Source organism: Rhyacophila brunnea, unplaced genomic scaffold, assembly GCF_057557595.1.
Source record: "Rhyacophila brunnea isolate RB1 unplaced genomic scaffold, BYU_Rbru_1.0 scaffold_1, whole genome shotgun sequence".
Lineage (NCBI taxonomy): Eukaryota > Metazoa > Arthropoda > Insecta > Trichoptera > Rhyacophilidae > Rhyacophila > Rhyacophila brunnea.
In genome coordinates, this window is record NW_028232751.1 from 24,389,004 (window position 1) to 24,409,350 (window position 20,347).

Sequence of the window (20,347 nt, forward strand, 5' to 3'; positions counted from 1 at the left end):
GCACGCATAAAATGCGCGTAATTTCTGGCGACCTGCATGTATGCATAGGTAAGTCCTTCGTAGTATTAATTGTGCAGGAGAGAATCAAACCGCCTGGCGATGATTTTTTTTTCACGCTGCCGATAATGTGGGCTCAGTTGTGATCTTTTTTTATTTCCGAACGTGCAATATTTACCTCACTTGGGACACTGTCCCTCCCAATCTGAGCTTACGAGCGCAGACGACATTTCACGACAATACTGTGTTTGACTGGCGCGAATAATAAAAACTCACAAACGCTTTTGAAGTCGGTACAAGAATCCTGCTTAATATTTCAAATTATTATATTATTACGAGGGTGGGTCAATAATTCCTTAGAAAAAAGCATTAAAACAGTTTTTATTTTTGTATTTTTTTTTTATTTCTCAACATAATCTCCTTGAAGCTCAATACACTTGGTTAGACGTTTCTCAATTTTTTTTAAACCGTCAGAAAAATAAGTTTTCGGAAGGTACTCAAAATAAGCATTTGTCCGATCAATGACTTCTTCATTTGAAAAAAAACGTTGTCCACTTAGCCATTTTTTTAAGTTTGGGAAAAGGAAAAAGTCACTGGGGGCTAAATCTGGCGAATACGGTGGGTGGTCGACCAATTCGAACTTCAATTCTTCAATTTTAGCCATTGATCGTAAACATGTGTGAACACGGGCATTGTCCTGATGAAAGAGGATTTTTTTCCTGTTTAAATGAGGCCGTTTTTCTTCAATTTTGTTTTTTAGCTGGTCCAATAAAGATGCATAATAATCCCCTGTTATTGTTTTTCCTTTTTCCAAATAGTCAACGAAAATAATTCCACGTGCATCCCAAAATACAGTAGCCATAACCTTACCAGCTGATTTTACGGTTTTCGCCTTCTTTGGACATGGTTCGCCTTTCGCAATCCACTGCTTTGACTGTTCTTTCGTCTCGGGAGTATAGTGGTGTATCCATGTTTCATCTACAGTCACAAAGCGACGAAAAAATTCATCCGGATTGCGTTGCATGAGCGACAACAGGGCTTTAGAGGCCACCACCCTATTGCGTTTATTGTCGACTGTGAGCAAACGCGGCACCCATCTTGCAGAAATTTTTTTCATGCCCAATTTGTCATGTAAAATAGAAATGACGCTACCTTTTGAGATCCCTGTAACCTCAATTATCTCACTCAACTTTAATCTTCGGTCACTTAACACCATATCGTGGATTTTATTGATCATTTCTGGTGTAGTCACCTCTACAGGACGTCCTGAGCGTGGTTCATCCTTTGTTGATGTACGACCACGTTTAAATTCATTTAACCAGTTATAAATAGTTGCAAGTGAAGGAGCAGATATGCCGTGAACTAAATCCAACTCATTTTTTATTTCCTTCGCTGTTAACCCTTTTATATTAAAATGTTTAATAACAGCTCTAAACTCAATTTTCTCCATTTTCCATTTTTCCATTTTCCACAAGCAAATTTTTTTTTAAATGTACGAGAAACACACAACAACCCGACCAATCTGATTGAAATTTCGCAGCATACTGAATCGGTAGTGCCGCTGCATGAAAACAAACCGCTTACAGTACTAGTCGCGCCACCTGTCGGCTTTTCTAAGGACTTATTGACCCACCCTCGTATTTCGTACGTTATGAGGTAAATGCCATTTTTTGCAAATGCAAATTTGCCATATAATATTGAATCGATCAAAATATCAATTAGAGTGATATTGTGATCATTAAGTTAGGTGTATCAATCTCAACATACAAATACCAATTTTATAATTATTTTACCTTTAAAAATTAAATAATTTTATTATGCCTAGAGCAAAGTAAACTTGTAAGTAAGTAATTGATAAACTATTAATAACCTTTACATAATATATCGACCCTTAATCGGCAGAACAACGTAAGCGACAATTCATAAATTTTAGAGGAGAAGGTTTTTTTTAAATTATTTCCGTAATTAGTTCCAAAAATGAATTCTGTTAATGTGGTTAATAATAATTGGTTACTGCATATACGGAAATTATAAAACAATTGCAATAGTGCTTTTAGTTTTCGAGATAGTGGCGGTAACGCTGTTTTGCTTATGTCTATGACACAATATTTTTTCCAGGCATGTCGCTTACGCTATTTGGCGTAGTCGTTTTTATTTATAAATTTCATGCTAATTATCATCACAGGGCATTACTAATTAAGTATTAAAATAAATAACATAAGCACCCATTTATTTTACGAAAAAAATACTTTGACTTTTTAAATTAATATTTTTGCTTGTAGATACTTAATCACATATAGGTAAAATAAAAATAAATGATTGGTATTTTTAAGGTTTCGCTTATATTATTAATATTATCAGGTATTGCTATTTTTCAAAATGAAATAGGTACGTATCTACTCGTACATAATTAAATATGGGGACCTACTAATTATGATAAAATAAAATTGTAATCAACTATTCAGTTTTACAAAAAAAATATTGTCCCACATTTTTTAAGCAGTAATTGCTGTATTATCCTCATTCACATCTTCCTGATCGGATTCCGGTAATCTATATCGGAAGATAATATATATATAATAGTATCTTCCACTGATAATCCATGTGGCAGTTTCATAAACTCATCTGTCATCTCTGAGGGATATTACATTTAACACAGAGACTTTTAAGATCGTTATACTGGATCTCCGATATTGGTGATTTAGCACTATACAGCAAGGGTGCTGCGCTTAAAGCATCACAGCACTTGATCGGGATCTGATGACATTTTCTAGGTCTAACAGTTTAGTCCTACTGTCACCAGAGTAGGTACAATATTTGGTAAGTTTTTTAAATTATGCCTTTCGTAATTCACCAAATTTAATTTTGAACTTTGAAGGAATGCAAGTAGCAGCGAAAGATTTCCAGTCACGGAATTCTGCATATGACATGATGACCTAGCGTTGGAAATGATGGTGGGTCATTCTGATAGTGCCTAAACTACTCTGAATATAAATGACTCAATTGTCGCATGAAGGGAATCGACCGGCATCGTAGTACGACCAGTGGGTCTATTCTATACTTATCGACCGCTAAAGTGATAGATATTATCAAACTTAGGGTAGGTTTATATAAAAGTGTTAGTACTTATTGCAACAATTATAATCAACGTATTGTAATTGTTACAATAAGTGCTAATTCTATAATACAAACCTACCCTAAGTTTGATAATATTTATCACTTTATCACTTTAGCGGTCGATAAATACAGAATAGACCCACTGGTAATAGAAAATGTATTTCTATCAATTCAATGAAAGTTGAATTTTTCATAAAATAAGATAGCATACCGGTTCCTATTCTGACCATTCACATTATAATAATTCCTTGATTTTTTTCCCGCTTTGTCAGTCCTGTCCAAAGATTTGTGCATGATTGCTGAGATCTCATTACTGCCACATTTACCATCAGTTTCACCCCATAAAAAGCAGTATCCATCATTTGTTCCACTTTCGTAGATACTTTCATTATAGTATGCGTATTTCGACTAGGGAGTGTTTAGCACCTTCTCGAGGTCAAAACTTGCGCACAAAATGTCATTGTGATTTTTACTTTTGGCCAGATCATTAAAGAACATCTCCTTGCATTTATCCTTTACGGTAAGGGGACATTTGTAAGTATCCGTTTCAATAAGCCGAAGTCTCTCATCACCAGACATATTTGTTACTTTCTCGCAAAAAGAACACTATTATCTTTTTTGGTAGATGAAAACCCAAGTTGAACTTACTGTCTATTAAATACGTTTCTGAAAACATTCCGAATCACGACATTAGCGGATTCATTCAAAGAATCCAAATTTTCAGTATAAATTTTATACTTATACATTTTTAACATTTTAAAAATCTACAGGAAGATACTATTCTTCGTAGATTATTCCGACAGTAGTGAGATGGAACGGCGGGCAATTATTGTTTAATAAACTCTCTTACCAGGTTTATTTTATCTCAGCCAGTTTTACTGGACGGCGCGAGCTTTGCTCCCAAATCGGTTTTCGCACAACTCACTACCAGACGGACCACCGAATAAACCGTACCGTAGCTTACACTATCAAATAACGTCGGTTACGTTGTTTTGCTCTACTTTATAATGCGATACAAGTTAAAACGCTAAAAGGCACAGACCCTAAAAAAATGTCACGCGATTGAGATCGGGCTCTAATATTTTTGTCACTTATGCGCTAGGTGATATTGAACAGTTCTCCATTTAAAACGCAATTTACCAAAAAGTGTCGCTTACGTTGTTCTGCCGATTAAGGGTCGATATAATATACATACTACAATTTTTTACGTACCTACTTATAAACTCTAAGAGAAATAGTTATTTAACGAAAGCGTTACATTGTAACAATTTCTACAATATTAGGTATTTCAATAGTGTATGTGGAGTATGAGCGTTATTTTTGAACGTAAAAGAGGATAAAATATTTTTTAAGAAGATGAACAAAGCAATTTTCCAATGTCAATTATTGAAGAAAAGAAATATAAATTATTCTATCAAATACAATATTCGTGTTACCGAAGTATTTTTGATGTTGAATACGTCTTTCAAATCAGTCCCATTTGGAGTGCAATTCTGGAGTTCAGGTGTACAAAAGTATTTGCATTTTTTTAACAGATAGTAACTATATCTCGTTGAAAAATCACCGGTCCATAGTATTTACCAAATGATACAGCGCGTAGGTAAATGCGGGGAATGTGGGATGCAAATAACCGAAAGGGGAGTATAAGATATGCCCGAATTGCGTCAGTATGTGAACTTCAACCGACCATAACCCGCGTACTACCTATCGGAGCTACACAAATGAGGAGTTTACGGCTTTGTACCAATGACATAATGTCTAAAATACTTGCATCAGTTATAATTTATGGAAGTTAGAAGTGTCAAATGTGGAAACTACGTTGGCACATATCAAATGTACCTATTACAATAAAAATCGAAAAGAGTTCGTAAGCCTTTTGCATCATACCTATCATATCCAGTGAATGTGAGCGTCGTTTCGTTTCTCAACCCCCCCCCCCCAAGATGTATTATATATTTAAACATAAGCCTACCTCCACTCTGAAGGCTATTGCCGATTTTTTTCAATACCACAAAAAGGAAAATGCATGTCTTTAACTGCACTCCCTAATTTTATAATCACCGGCCGCCACTGATCGTGACCTATTACTTATCCAAACCACCGCACATCAAGTTATAGTTATCGGTCCCTCGAATTGATACTATATTGTCGAAAGTCTATATAAGGGTAATTTTAGCAACAATATGGGCACATTGTTAAATAAACATTCCAAGCGGGATCTAAAAATGCCCATGTAAAAATTCAGGTGAGTATTTTGGCAATGAAGACATCTGACCACATATAACTTTATAATTAAATACAAGTTGCCTGATACTGTTTTCTATGGGGGTAAATTTACTGTAGTATCTTTATAAAAAAACATTCCACAATTCATACGCAAGCTTGTTAGATCCACAATTATTATCTATGGTCTGCATAAACTGAATGAAAATTAATCATGAATTGACAGAAAATAAGTTTTAAAAATTCTTTTGTTTCACGACCTAACATACTTCTTCTTCTTTGATGGCGCTACAGCTCAAGTCGAGCCCTGGCTTCCTCCGGCCGGAACGGTCCTCCGCACGTCTTTTCCAGTTCATGATTTTTAGCAGCTGGTTGGCATCTTTTGTAATGTTGTCGCCCCATCGTCTACGTGGCTTTCCCACTGGCCTTTTCCCCCCTGGGTTTTCTTCGAGGATCTTCTTCGGTATCCGTGACTCAGGCATGCGCTGGACATGGCCTGTCCAGTTTAACCTCTGGAGTTTTATGAAGGTGGAGAGTTTTGAATAAGTTTTATAATAATACATTTATTATTTTAATAGATTCAATTCAATTCATTTATTTTACATATTGTGGACATTACAAATTATAAGTTTAAGATGTTCACAACATGACATTTAGAAACAACGAAATATTATTAAAACAATATTAGGTACATAACAAAAGAGATAGATCAGTATTAAGTTATTCTACAGTATAAATGTGTAAATACAAAAAAAATATATAGGTACAAGGAAGTACACCGGATGAGTTAAGCAGACCCTATTTTAATAATTTATAAAATAACGTCCACCTATACTCATCCTCACGTAGATGGAATATATCAACATCCGAAGCGATTTGGTTGAACAGAGTTATTGCCCTCCCAATCGGCATCACCAATGGCAGGTTAGTTCTGCTCCTCGGGAGAACAAACAACTGATGCTCCCGATTTCTAAGATTCACACACAAGGACACACAAGTCAATACTACCAAGAATGGCAGAGTTCTCATTCACACCATGTATAAGTCGAAAAAAATACGTGGCAAAATATTGATATCTTCTAGCACTTAAACTACAGTATGTAAGCATACCTAAGAGAAAGTCAGTTGGATAAAGCCACGGATAGTATCCATATAACCTCAAATAAAGGAGTCTCAAAATCTTGGTATAAGCGGTGTAGTTCCGTGTTGTACCTAATTATCTACTCCCCACCATCATTCATGGGTCCGTATATCCGCCTCAAGATCTTTTTCTCAAAGCAATCCACCATTTCAGCTGCTTTCACATTTAACGTCCATGACTCGCACCCGTATGCAACGACTGTGCATATGACAGTTTTATAGAGCCGGGTCTTAGTTTTTCTGTGGACATTTCTGGATTTGAATATGGGCAGCAATGAGAAGTACGATTTATTTGCAGTGGTTATACGGGCTTTTATTTCTTCCAGTTCCTCATTCTCTTTTGAAATATTGGTACCCAGGTATGCGAACCGGTTGACAACCTCAAATTGATGGTTTCCAAAACTGAAACTTTGGCCCAGCCTACTCTGATTTTGTCGGCTTGTACCATGACTTTAGTTTTGTTTTCATTTACTCTTGAGCCAATCTCTAGTACGGCCCTTTGGAGGTGATCAAATTCTTTCTTCACAATCTGTATGGATCTGCCCATCATGTTGAGATTGTCTACGTAGCCAACCAGTTGGCTCGGTTTGCTTAATATAGTGCCGCTCCTGTTCACTTGAGACTTTCTGATAGCGGATTCGAAGGCTAAGTTGGAACAGCATGGGAGCCAATCCGTCTCCTTGCTTAAGACCCCGAGATACTTCAAAGCCCTCCGTCAGTTGGCCATTCACCTTCACCTGGGAGTGTATATTCTGCAGTGTGATTCTAACAAGCCTGACTAGTTTAAGAGACCTAACGTACATAGTATAAACAAAATATAATAATTTGAAAATACCCTTTGTTTCTAATATAATTGATAGTCACCTGCTTCACACGACCTTATTTCTATGACTCGACTATGTCATTTTATTCATGTCAGTCAGAAAACATAAAAATTATTGAAAGTGGTTACCATCTGGGTGTGGTTGTAAGAAAATAGGATTCTTGAGTGTGAAGAAATATGAAATAAACTCAAACATGTGTTGGAGAAAAGGTTATTTTAAATAAATTTACGTCAGTCTCATAATATGTGTTGAAGTTCATCATTTAAACGCAACGCGCATTCAATATTGGTTTATATTTGAGGACATTCAGGGGTTTTGTGTTTCTTGCGCTTAATGGCTTGCCCCTTGTCAACTCATAAATCATAACTGATATTAAAGTCTTGGTTTATGGTTACTGACCTTCTCATTTCTATCTTATTATCTGTCCTGCTATGTCAGTTGTGACCAGAGATATTGAATAAAACCTTTTTCTATAGAGATGGGTCCTAGACATAAGCATAATGCTTTTGTTACTACTCTGTTCTGTCTGAAAGAAGATTCACCATCTTTGGTTGTAACCAGAGGTGAGTTGGAAATACTGTCACCAGTTTGTGTACTCAAGTATCGGATGAAAATACGTACGTGTGGCCCAATAAACTTGTTCCAAAAAACTTGTGATGATATCATCGCGAGTCGCTGGCTATTTGGTAGACTTTCAATACTATTAATATTATTAATTGAGGTAGCACTTGAATACAATTATATTATAATTTATTATTCTATGCATGCGAATGACATCATCTTATGTATGAACAAATAGGTCATAAATTTTCTGTAGCAGCATATTATTCCCTCGGAAATGTGGTGAGGTGACTGAGGTGACGCAGTTTACAATAAAATAAATCATTGTTATTCATTTTATGTTAACAAGAATATTATAATATAACATAAAAACAGCTCATAAATTTAAAATGTGTTTATAATTTTATAATGTAAAGTTATATAAAGTGTATTTTTAGCGATTCTATTCAAGCCGATATTTCAAATACTAATATGGAGTTAAGTTTTAGTTCCAGTTTAGTATGAGACTTATGTCGCATACGCATGCCAACCGCTCTATATAGTATTCTAAATACTAGTAAGTATTTTGGAACAAGTTTTGATACTAAGTATTTTTATATTGGTAGTAAGTATACTTAGTCTTCAAAATCGACCAGTTTTCCCACCTCTAGTTGTAACTCTCAGTATCGGTTGTTTCTTACAATGTTCCATAAGTAATTAAGCAGATGCTATTGGGAGTAACCTTCACTGAAATGAATTGATGTGGATTTTTCTTCTTTCAGCTAGCGGCTATCAACATGTAGTCGTTCCACGCTACCCAGCATATTCGCATCAATCTGGGCATCACAGTAAGTAAACAACTATTTATATTATTACCGGAATATAATATACAACAAACAATGGCTATGGCATTTTTTTTATTATCAAAAACCGAATTTAAGAACATGATAAAGTAGTATTTTATGGTAGTAGTACCAAAACTGATTCTGAAAATCAATCACACTACAATACATAATTTTGTTACTTTAACTTTTACTTTATGAAATTTACTCCATTGCTTTTTTACGTAGGTACCGTAATTTTTTTATTTCACGAAAGCCCACTCAGGATATTATGTGGTAATAAATTTCACAAAAGAAATAAGTTCTATGGCTCCGTGCACGCGGACGCGGTTAGCACAGTCAGGATACGCTTCGTGAGATAAAAAAGTTATACTTACCATACTTACCAATAATATTTTGTCAAAAAAAAAAAAATCGAGAGGTAAGATGAACTAAATAATCTTATAAGTGTTGTGAAGTTTTTAACAAAATATTTATTTTATTTTGATGAATTGACAAGTTGAGAAGGAAAGTCGGTAAGAGCTGTACACAATAGAATCTTGATTATCTAAACTCATTGGGGATGAAGGTAATCAGAATAATCGAAAAATAATAAAATATTTGTTTTAATTATTATAGAATAAACCTTTTTAATAGCAAATTTTTGGAAAAATATATTTTTTTTTCATATCTTACCATTTTTGCCAACACCACAGATTGTTGTATAATTATACTGTTTTTGAATTGTCACTGTGTGTTCTTCCTTCTTCTTTCCTCAACGTTTTAAGCACATTGTAGTGCCCATTCTCAAGAAATAATATGATCGAGAATACAGTTAATTCTATGAATGCGAATACTGCTTCAAGAAATATATTTTATTGCTTTCACGTGGAGGATTTGTGTATCCAATACAGGGATGACAAATAATGAATTTAGTAACGTGCCTTCATATGGCCTTCATACGTATGCAATATGTACACATAATTTGAAAATCTAATGAAGAATGAACATCTTGCAATTATGAATAATGACATAAACTACGAGCTAAGAATTGTTAATGTAAAAATATTATTTCATCAAAAAATTAGCTTAATTTATTTTAATTTTATTCAAAAATTAATTTTATAAATATTCACGTACTCACTTCACGCAAATAAATGTCATTGTTAAAAATGAGAGACATAATAATGTTATTAACCTACTGTGAGTTCAGTGACCTCCGTAAGTCTCAACCAGTAGGTACCTGCCGTGTGAAGAGCTTGTGTAACTAACACTTCCAAGTGGCCATGGTTTTCAAGAAACTCAAATTCTATATGCCACACTGCCTCGCGCGAGTACCTATCTTAGAAAGTCAGACCTGTATGTTAACTTACGGCAAATGCTCAAAAATAGTAATTATTTTCTAAATTGAGACCGGAAACACCAAAACTGGAGAATGGATTTTGTCGATGTCATGGTGTTCTCCGTTGGGCACATATTTCTTAGAGCAATGTTCGTATTCATATATCTAAAAGTAGACGGTTTCTTATTATCTCTTGAGAGCAGTCTTTGGAATGATTTCAAAACGTTGGTGAATGAAATAGAAGCATATCATCTCTCTTCTGGCAGAACACACTAACTGGAGAATACTAGTTTTGAGTAATTTGACTTTGAAGTTGTTAAAATGTTTGAAATGGTCTATCATGTGAGTTTATTAAGTAATCATAAAAAGGATGACTTTAAAATAGTATATATATATATATACTGTTTATTTATTAAGAAAGTTTGAAATTAGGAACATTTTGTTATAACTAACTCAATATGTCATTTTTTCGAATTAGTGTCTTCTGCCAGAACAGTGACGATATACACACGGTGTCAACTTAAAAATAATAAGAAGTATAAAATATCTGTGAAATATTGGAGTGAGATATATTGATAATGATATTTTTGAAATTCACACAAATTAATGTATAATTGACTTTTATTCTTTTCCTGTCATGTCAGTTCATTATCTAACTAGTGTTAGAAGCATGTATCTACAAGAATTAAGTTTTTGGATAGCTTATAAAAGCCATTTATTTTTATTTTAAGTTGGACAACCAAGAATCTCACAATATTATCATTAGGTATGTTAATTCGCTATCAAAACAACTTCATGGCTGTTAAATTTAATATTAATGGTTTTCTGTAATGTGTCCCCAATCTCCAGTGTTTTTTTTGTTGTAACATTCTTGTATCACTAAACCATATATCTTACTGTTTGTATGTTCATTTGCATATGAAGCGCTTAGTTTCAAAAGCCCCTAAAACGATTTTATGTAGTTCTGAGAAGTAAAGTTTCTGTAAAGAGTATTTTGGCTTTCCATTTTAGGGGTATTTGAAAAGCATACCCACCCATTTTAGCGGGTTTTGAAATTTACCCTAATTTTTGATCATACGTATTAACGATTTTAGGGGCTTTTGAAACTAGGCGCTTCATATTATCATTTGTGCCTAATTCTTTTTTGCCTAAATAACATTTTTTTGTCATGGATTTTCATTGATGTTGTACTACATTTCTTTATTTAACATTTAACTCATATGATGTACCCTACCTATAAGAGAGAGACAAGAGAAAATAAGTATTTTTTTTAAATAAACCTAGGATATAGTTATCCAACAGTATAAAAGCCAAAGTACATAATGACTGTCTTATGTACCCTTGTGTATTTAGATTAAAATGAATTGATTTTGCTAACAATTGAATTAAACATTGAATTAAAATTATTTTGCAATTAATAAATTAATAATAATAATATTACAACTGTCACTAAGTGACATAATATCACCGGCCTTCTGCGCGCTCTGAAGCGGAGATGGCAGGCCGTGATAACGTCAAGGTCAAAGCGGGGGTGGGGGACAGAAACGCACGGGGTATTTGGTCAAGGCTGGTTTATTTCATCGTTTTGCAGGGTAGTCGTTACAGATACGATACAGGTTATTGTCGTCGTTGGCGGTCGGTTGGTAATTGGCGGGCTGCAACGTGGTGTCGCGGCTGGGCTGCTGATTGATTGCTTGGCATCCGAGGCGAGTCAGTGCTTGCGGCGTGGCGATCTGCCGATGTCAGATGTGGTCTTTTTGGCGGGCTGTCCGGAATGCTGGCTTGGCTTCGCGTCCGAGGCGAGCGAAGGCGAGAAGAGATTTTGCCGATGTCAGATGCTGCTGGTTCGGCGGTTGATGTAAGAGAGATGCTGGCTGGTCGACGTATCAGGCAAGAGAGAGCTTTCGCGCCCATCCAGATCCAACTGCCAGATTCGCGGCGTCCTGTTTTATCCGTCGGTCAGGAAGCTCCCTGTTTTACCGACGGATTGACTAGTGGCGGCGCGAGCGGCCGTTTTTGATAGACCGCGTCTGTTTTGGCGGGAATTTGACGAATTTGAATTTCAAGGAGACGGTTTCCGCTCGGCCGAGGGTTGCGATCACCGCGAAGAGTGGATGTAGGCTGTGGTATTTTGGGAAATATGATGGTTCGGTCCGCCCTTTGAGGTAGTCTCCTGTGGGAGATTTCCATCTGGTATCAAACGACCTCTCCGGGAAACGACCGAACCGTCGTCTTTTCCATCAGCCTACCGTCGCTTGTCCTTGGGGGCCGGTTCACCTCTGTGCGGCTTTGACGCGTCCGATGGTCTTGGCGTGCTTGAGGCTCTTTCGTGTCAAAACTGCTGAGGTTTCCACTTCCACATGGTGGTTCCCTCGAATCGACCAGCTCATCGCATCCTTGGGCCGTCGAAGAGTGAGGTGGGACCTGTTGCGCCTGCTAGTCGCCGCCATTGTGTGACTAGAGACCAGGGCACCAATCTCAGCTTCCTCGTGAGGTTTTCGCGGAGGTGTCAGACATGTCAGTCAGGGACACTCCGTGATAGCGCCGGTTCCAAGAATAGACGTCTGGTGATGGGGTCTGGTGTTGGAAGTGGGACCTTGAGTTCTTGAGCGTCGTCTTCTCGCACGTCCAAGGCGTCGAAGCGGTTTGGCCATAGGTGTCGTAGTTTTAAGGCGGGCGTGACATCCTCGCTGGCGTCGGATGTTTGTCGATTAATGCTGGGGGTCTTGCTGTGTCCCTGGAATCTTGGCTTCCGCTTCAGTCTTCTTGGTCCCTCAGGTTGCAGATCCGATGTAGCCTTGGGCCGTCGGCGATTGAGGCGGTGTCTGATGTATCTGCTGGTCACCGCCGGTTGGGCAACCAGAGACCAGGCGACCAACCTCGGTCTGCCGTAAGGTATATCACGAAGGTGCTGGGCGTCGCGCCGGGGCACTCCGTGATAATGCCGGTGCCAAATGGTAAGCGGCTGGTTATGGGGTTTGGTACTGAAGCTTGACCTTGGGTCTTTGCGAGGAGTGTCGTCTTCCAGTGCGTTAAGACTCGCTAGGCTTGATAAGGCTAGTGGTTATGCTAGGCGAGACATCCGCGCTGGTGGCAGATGTTTCGCCTGGGTTTGAGGTACGAGCGCCGTTGGCTGGCACCTCGCTGTGCTGGGTGACGTCGGTCACGAAGAGCGTCGGCGTCGGTAGCCGGGGCATCTCCGTGTAGCGTCGCGACGCCGTTGGCCATGACATCTTACGTATTCCTCCGTGGGCCAGGGTCGACGGATGATACCGCTGGTCGGAGGAACATAACGATGCTGCTGTCACGTCTTGCGATGGAGCCGATGTCCATGCTGATTTGCTATCCAGGCTGTTGCTTCTGTCAGGCGCCACTGGTGTGCTGAATTCCAGGTTTCGGGACCACGCGGTTTTTTGCGCGGCCCCCCAGCAGTGTCTGGCTAGGCTTTCTACATCGAATGAACTCGCGGGAGTACGTTCCGCGCGATCTCGTGCGTCATTTCCGCTGCGAGAAACGCATCGCCTCGTGTCTCGATGTCGCGATTGCAAGCGCGAAACAAGGTCAATTTGACATTGTGACTACCGGCCGTGTGTTTCTCCCCCGGTAGAGTGAGTACTCGCAAATGTCACTGTTTGAGGAAGTTCACAGTTGTACTCACTCTGCTGGCGTATCTCAGGGTCGATGCTGGCTCCGGTGGACACAATCCTGCCCACAAGCCCCACGTTGACGGCGATCAACTTATCACCGGCCTTCTGCGCGCTCTGAAGCGGAGATGGCAGGCCGTGATAACGTCAAGGTCAAAGCGGGGGTGGGGGACAGAAACGCACGGGGTATTTGGTCAAGGCTGGTTTATTTCATCGTTTTGCAGGGTAGTCGTTACAGATACGATACAGGTTATTGTCGTCGTTGGCGGTCGGTTGGTAATTGGCGGGCTGCAACGTGGTGTCGCGGCTGGGCTGCTGATTGATTGCTTGGCATCCGAGGCGAGTCAGTGCTTGCGGCGTGGCGATCTGCCGATGTCAGATGTGGTCTTTTTGGCGGGCTGTCCGGAATGCTGGCTTGGCTTCGCGTCCGAGGCGAGCGAAGGCGAGAAGAGATTTTGCCGATGTCAGATGCTGCTGGTTCGGCGGTTGATGTAAGAGAGATGCTGGCTGGTCGACGTATCAGGCAAGAGAGAGCTTTCGCGCCCATCCAGATCCAACTGCCAGATTCGCGGCGTCCTGTTTTATCCGTCGGTCAGGAAGCTCCCTGTTTTACCGACGGATTGACTAGTGGCGGCGCGAGCGGCCGTTTTTGATAGACCGCGTCTGTTTTGGCGGGAATTTGACGAATTTGAATTTCAAGGAGACGGTTTCCGCTCGGCCGAGGGTTGCGATCACCGCGAAGAGTGGATGTAGGCTGTGGTATTTTGGGAAATATGATGGTTCGGTCCGCCCTTTGAGGTAGTCTCCTGTGGGAGATTTCCATCTGGTATCAATAAGCTAATTAAATTTTAATTGAATATGTAAATACATTGGTATTTGTAATTATTTAAAATTATAGTTATATTTTGTGAGTCTCTTTTGGTTTGTACGGTGTTATGAAAATTTTAATTTTAATAAAACACTATTTTTTGTACTGAATTCACTTTTTTACATAAATGAATAATTGTAGAGGTTTCGTCCTCAGAGGGACCTTTTTAATTGAACTGGTACAATAATTTAATATAAAAAAGTGGATTCATTACCAAAAATTGTGTTTTTATTAAAAATTTTAATATAATGCATTTCTGGCATGAATTAACAGAAAGAAAGAAAAAAAACTAATGGAAATTATTATTGTGATCATTGAATTCACTACATTAGATGGAAATTATGTCATTGAATATATTCTGTGAAACAAAACATGTGTCATCTGTGTGGTTTGTTATGAAATTTCCATTGGTATAGTGGATTCGATTGCTACATGATTTGTTTTTCAAAACTAAGCACACCACTTACACATTTTCAACAGCACTAATTTATAACATCTTTTCTTTCCAATGCTATGTCCAACTCCATAATTCACACCCCTATTGTGTCGAAAATTTTCTTATAATTTGTTTTTCTATATTGGTTATTATTGTTTACAACCACAGTGGTGTAGAGCAGCGGTCTTCAACCTTTTGGATCTCGCGGACTCGCGGTTTTTCCAAACTTGTTAAAAATTCGATATTTATGTAAATGTAATGATAAAAGAATTATAATAAATAGACTTATTAACGCAGATATTCATTATGAAAAATGCAAAATAAAACATAAACAAACAACACACAAGGAGATGAGTATGCTGAAGGCCCATTTCTTCGCAAAGTGCTTCAAAGATTCGAGAATTGAGCGCTTTGTGGCGAATTTCAATTACAATTTTAATTACATCAGAGAGTACTCCGTGCAGTTCTGGAGATCAGAAATTGCTCATGATGTATAATGCAATGAGTAAACAAGATATCTGGGTGTCCAATGTCTTTAACTTTTGCAACAACTCCTAAACGATGTCCAGTCGTGCTTGCGGTATCATCTGTGCATATCCCCACACATTTCTTCTGTTCTATACTGTGTTCCAGAAAATAACCATTAATATCATTGAAGATTTCAGAGCCGGTTATTCTAGCCGGCAAGTATAGCGGACAGAGGTGTTCTTTCTTTAATAATTCTTCTTGACAAATTGCCTTGTTTGTTATGTCTGCTATTTTGTCGAGTTGAATCGAAAATTGCAAATATATTCAAATTACTCAGCAGAATTAACAGAATTCTCTCACGGACCACCGGTTGGGTTGAGTACCGATCTTTGAAACACGGGTCACAGGTTCGATTCTCTGGCTGTCACACAATGAATGTTTTTTAATGTGTTTGATCCAGTCCATAGAGCGAACGCCCAAAGATAATTTTTTGACTCTTTGTTTTCTTCTAAATATACTTCTGGACCTGACAGGTAATGTAGGCTAAAAATAAGAATAAAACTTTTCAGTTAAAACTAAAACAATAGTATAATAATTAGACAATTGCGGTTAATCACGGTGGATACGTTTTGAATATGGTCGCGATAAACGAACATACACGATCAATCAGGACTTAAATAACAAAGCATTTTAACAAATTATGAAAACACTTTTAAACTGAATAAAATAAAATAAAATAAAACTACCCAAAGTAACTTTACAGTTAACTAAAAAAAAACATTAATTTAGTTCTGCATTGCAAAAACGTTTTGTTGCAACGTATCAGTTTACTTTTGTCATTTCACGCATTATAGTGGTTTCTGGCATGTCAAAATAAGTATGGGACAAATAATATTAATAAAAATCGATCGCATTACAATGAATTTGCTCACGCCAGGATCTCAATAAACAAGAGTTACCTGTAGAATGTGCAGTACCAAAATTCTATGCAGAAATTATTCCTAATTCCATTACACGCACAGTCAGCACAGAGGAGACATGCTTTTGAGATGAAAAAATATAGGCAGTTTGATTCGCTGACTGATAAAGTTGCATTTTTCGTTTAACCATTACCTTTCAGTTCCAGACAGTAGCATGATTGGATAATTAAATGGAAAAAAAAATAAACATACCCAAATCCTGGTATATTAATTTAAAAAATTACATAATTGTTGTATTTTTTTCTCAGTGGTACAATGATGTATGTAAATGTTTCTGTCCTTCCCAGTTTCTCAGAACCCGGAAGAACAAACAGACTCGCTACGATGGTTATCAAAGTACCTTGATAGGCATGTGCTATCAACAGATCCTTGCGATTCGTTTCGTAGTGCAACCGATACCCCCACCGCACAAGCTCCCAACAACTTGCCTATCCACGAACCAAGTAGAATTGAGAGATTTGTACCTCCACCATCTTATAAAAACTTACCTACCTACGTACCAACTAGAATTGAGAGATTTGTACCTCCACCATCTTATAAAAACTTACCTATCAACTACGTACCAACTACAATTGACACATTTGCACTTGTATCTTATATAAATAATGTCCCAACGTGGAAACTTGTCTCCAGAGTCCAAACACTCATAATAGTATACCGAACTCATTGTAACACATTAAAACGAACATATATATACGAATAAAAGTTCCTGTGCCATATCTTTTTCCGTATATCCCATATCGTCTAGTTCCTTGTTACCCTGTTGTCTTTTGACTGGCAGTCCTGCTTCCAGCTATTAAAATTTAAAGTAAGTTTTAATTTTGCTTCACCTAATTATTATGCATTTTGTTACTTTAATCTATATTGCTTGTTGCCTGTTTTTTATTACATAAGTACATCGTCATTCACGCCCACGGTCACCCACGGTGGCCGCGCGGCTTATGCATTGGACTATCACACCGTGGTTCTCAGGTTCGAATCCTGGGTCTGGCAAGTACACATATTGTTTTTCAATTTGTGTGTGAGTCAGGGTATGGACCTAATAGGTTGAGCAAGTGGCTGATATCCATTTCTCGTAAAAAACAAAATCTGTTAATACAAACCTCTACTCTGTGGAGGCCCATATGGGTCCTATTAGGATCGGACACGGTCGAAAAATATAAATTATAAAAATTACCATTCCTGGAATTTACGAGCTTTGAAAAATTCTCTATAGTACAGAGGTACATGTGTATTCAAATAAAAAGCTCATCTTTGATCAGAATTCGACTTGTTCAAGTGACTTATGAAGACAGTGAAAGGGACTGATAAAAAAGCATAAATGGACAGAAATTGTTTAAAAAAAATATGGGGACATAAAATCGAGGTTCCACTGTGTATCGAGTTCACGAGTGTTTGATTATATAAAGTAAAATTTTTCAGCATAATATAGGGTTTTGTCATTTTTTAAGTAAATGTGGACAAATAAGTATAAAAGAAGAAATACGATAACAATTTATTGCTCCCACTCCATTTGAGTGCATACATCACATATTTATAGCACTTATACTTATGCAATTCATAATACATTAATGCAGTAGTTTCCAAACTTTATGGTACTACGAAAAATCTAATCTTGGCGCCTCCCCCCTTTATTTCATGAACATAATACGTTTTTAAATATCCAAAATAACAAATTACATAATACAAAAATGAAAGAAAACCTAATTATAGAAATAAACAAAATTGATGCAGAAAATCCCGTTTCGCAATAGTAGCAGTAGGTAGGTACTTTACTTACAACTTACATTGCTTTTCTTGACAAAGTATTATATTATTCTTCACTTCAATTCAACCAAAATTGAACTGTTATGGTTTCAGTGAATTATCACAAATGATAATTCCATCAATTTTTTCCTTTTCAATAGTAGTTAATCCAAATTCATCATCGTTCATTGACAAATTGACAAATGGATTCTATCATAGGCCCCACTTCCTGAAGCGGGTCACCAGGCCAGGATCTTTGGCGGGCCCACCTACCTATCGCTGAGGTTAAAGGCAGTGTGGTACTCTAAAGTAGTGTTTCCTAAATTATACTCGGCAGTTATCATTTAAATATAGCTATCATCAGAAAGGTATCACATCAAATTGCAATGCACAACCACATATTTAAAATGTTTAATAGGCCTAATAGAAAGTAACACTTTTTTTTTTTTTAACTATTTGAGTAAATTTGTGATGTGTGTTATGCCCGGGCCCCCAGGCTCTTTATAAACTATGCATTTGCAAACTGCAAACCTGTGGCTACATTTTTGTTAAACTTTTCGCGCCTCCCAGTTTGGAAATCGCTGCATTAATGTATATTTCATTCATTATACGTCATTGTGTTCACCTTGGTTAAATAAATATCTTCCTCTTCCTTTAAACTGATTTGAATGAAGCCGAAAATTTGATTTCTGATAAGAATGAATTTTTTGTATGGTCGATCCATTTTATTGTGATAATTATGCACTATTAGTTTTGTAGGGGATACAAATATTATTATTTGAAACATTTTCTGGGGGCTTAAGGCTAGGAAATGTTGAAAAATTCTACTTTAAACATAAATAAGTTTAATACACAATGAGCTGGTGTTTATCTTTGACGACACTTTCTTCTCACTTCATTTATGAACCAATGAAATCGATTTTGGTAGTTTTAATGAGTTTTTAAGCATTGGCGTATTGCGTCGTGGGTCCCAGGTTCGAATCCTGGGTCTGGCAAGTACAATTTGTGTATGAGTCAGAGTATGGACCTAATATGTTGAGCAAGTGGTTGACAGCCATTTCTCGTAAAAACAAAATCTATAAATACAAACCTCCACTCTGTGGAGGCCCATATGATCCAATTAGGATCAGACACGGTCTAAAGAAAGAATTCTTGAGCACTTCCTCTGTTGGAGAAATTGGCATTTAAATCTTGAAAATCAAAAAAATACGATGCGCTTGTTTTTGCCGTGTACCCTTCAATTGTCTCTTGACCTCTCGGTCATGGATTCGGATCCTGCGACTTGGTTACATTCAAATATTTTTTTTTTCAATAAATTTAATATCAAAGCGAATTTTTTTTTTATCTTTTTATAATTTCATACTTAGTATTTTTCTATAACCTACCTTGTAAGTATGTATCACTAATTAATTTTTAATTTTTTTCAGTGGAAAAGGACGATCTGCCAACAACATCTAAAGGTTACATGTGAACAATTCATACATTTATCTTTCCATCGTGCTTTGCCTAATATTTTTAAGAGTGAAATTTTTTTCAAAATGGACCTCAATTTTTTTAAATACCCATGTACTTAAATATAAGTTAATTTTTAAGAAAATTCAGTCAAAATACAAAAAAATTCTTCCTATTTTATATAGGAAGAATTTTTTTATAGGAACAGATTATTATATATGGCATTTATCAGGTGTTCACAAAAATTTTTATTTTGTAATTAAATGATTAACTACCCAAAAACTTTGAAAGTTTTGCTTATAATTTAAACTGTAGATACTGACACGACCCCGGTTTTCGGCCCTATGCTAGCAACCTCTATATTGCATTTTGGCGGCCGAATCACATACCCTGAAGTCCTAAGAAGAATATAAACAATGTCAAATCAAGTGTGAAGGATATAGTGAAATCAAGCATGTAAAAATACTTATTTATTAGGATATTTTTGTATTGTACTGAATTATGAAAAAGAAATAGTTAAGAGCGAGAAAGACAGAAACATATTATAACAAAATTGGATTAGAAATAATTAATTAAATTAGAATCCTTTAGTGAAAGCTAATGGCATAGAAAAATAAGTTTTAAATTTAGATTGTAAAGGTAACATTTGATTGAAATGGGTAAAAAGGAAAAAAAGGCCAATGGTGATAGCGACGACAGTGGCAGCTCTATGGAGGAGGAGTACGTGGTGGAGAAGGTTCTCAACAAGC

At 37.1% G+C, this 20,347-nt stretch overlaps 1 protein-coding gene across 1 annotated transcript in view; it reads left to right on the plus strand.

Annotated features, from left to right (window-relative positions):
- LOC147079602 (uncharacterized) overlaps positions 1 to 20,099 on the plus strand; it is a 222,328-nt gene extending 202,229 nt beyond the window's left edge. Inside the window, exons 11-12 of the mRNA XM_085942398.1 lie at positions 8,624 to 8,689; positions 19,574 to 20,099. Of these exons, the coding sequence (XP_085798524.1) occupies positions 8,624 to 8,689; positions 19,574 to 19,617 (110 nt within the window). The 3' untranslated portion in view covers positions 19,618 to 20,099. The remainder of the gene's footprint in view (positions 1 to 8,623; positions 8,690 to 19,573) is intronic.
- Positions 20,100 to 20,347: the final 248 nt, after the last annotated feature.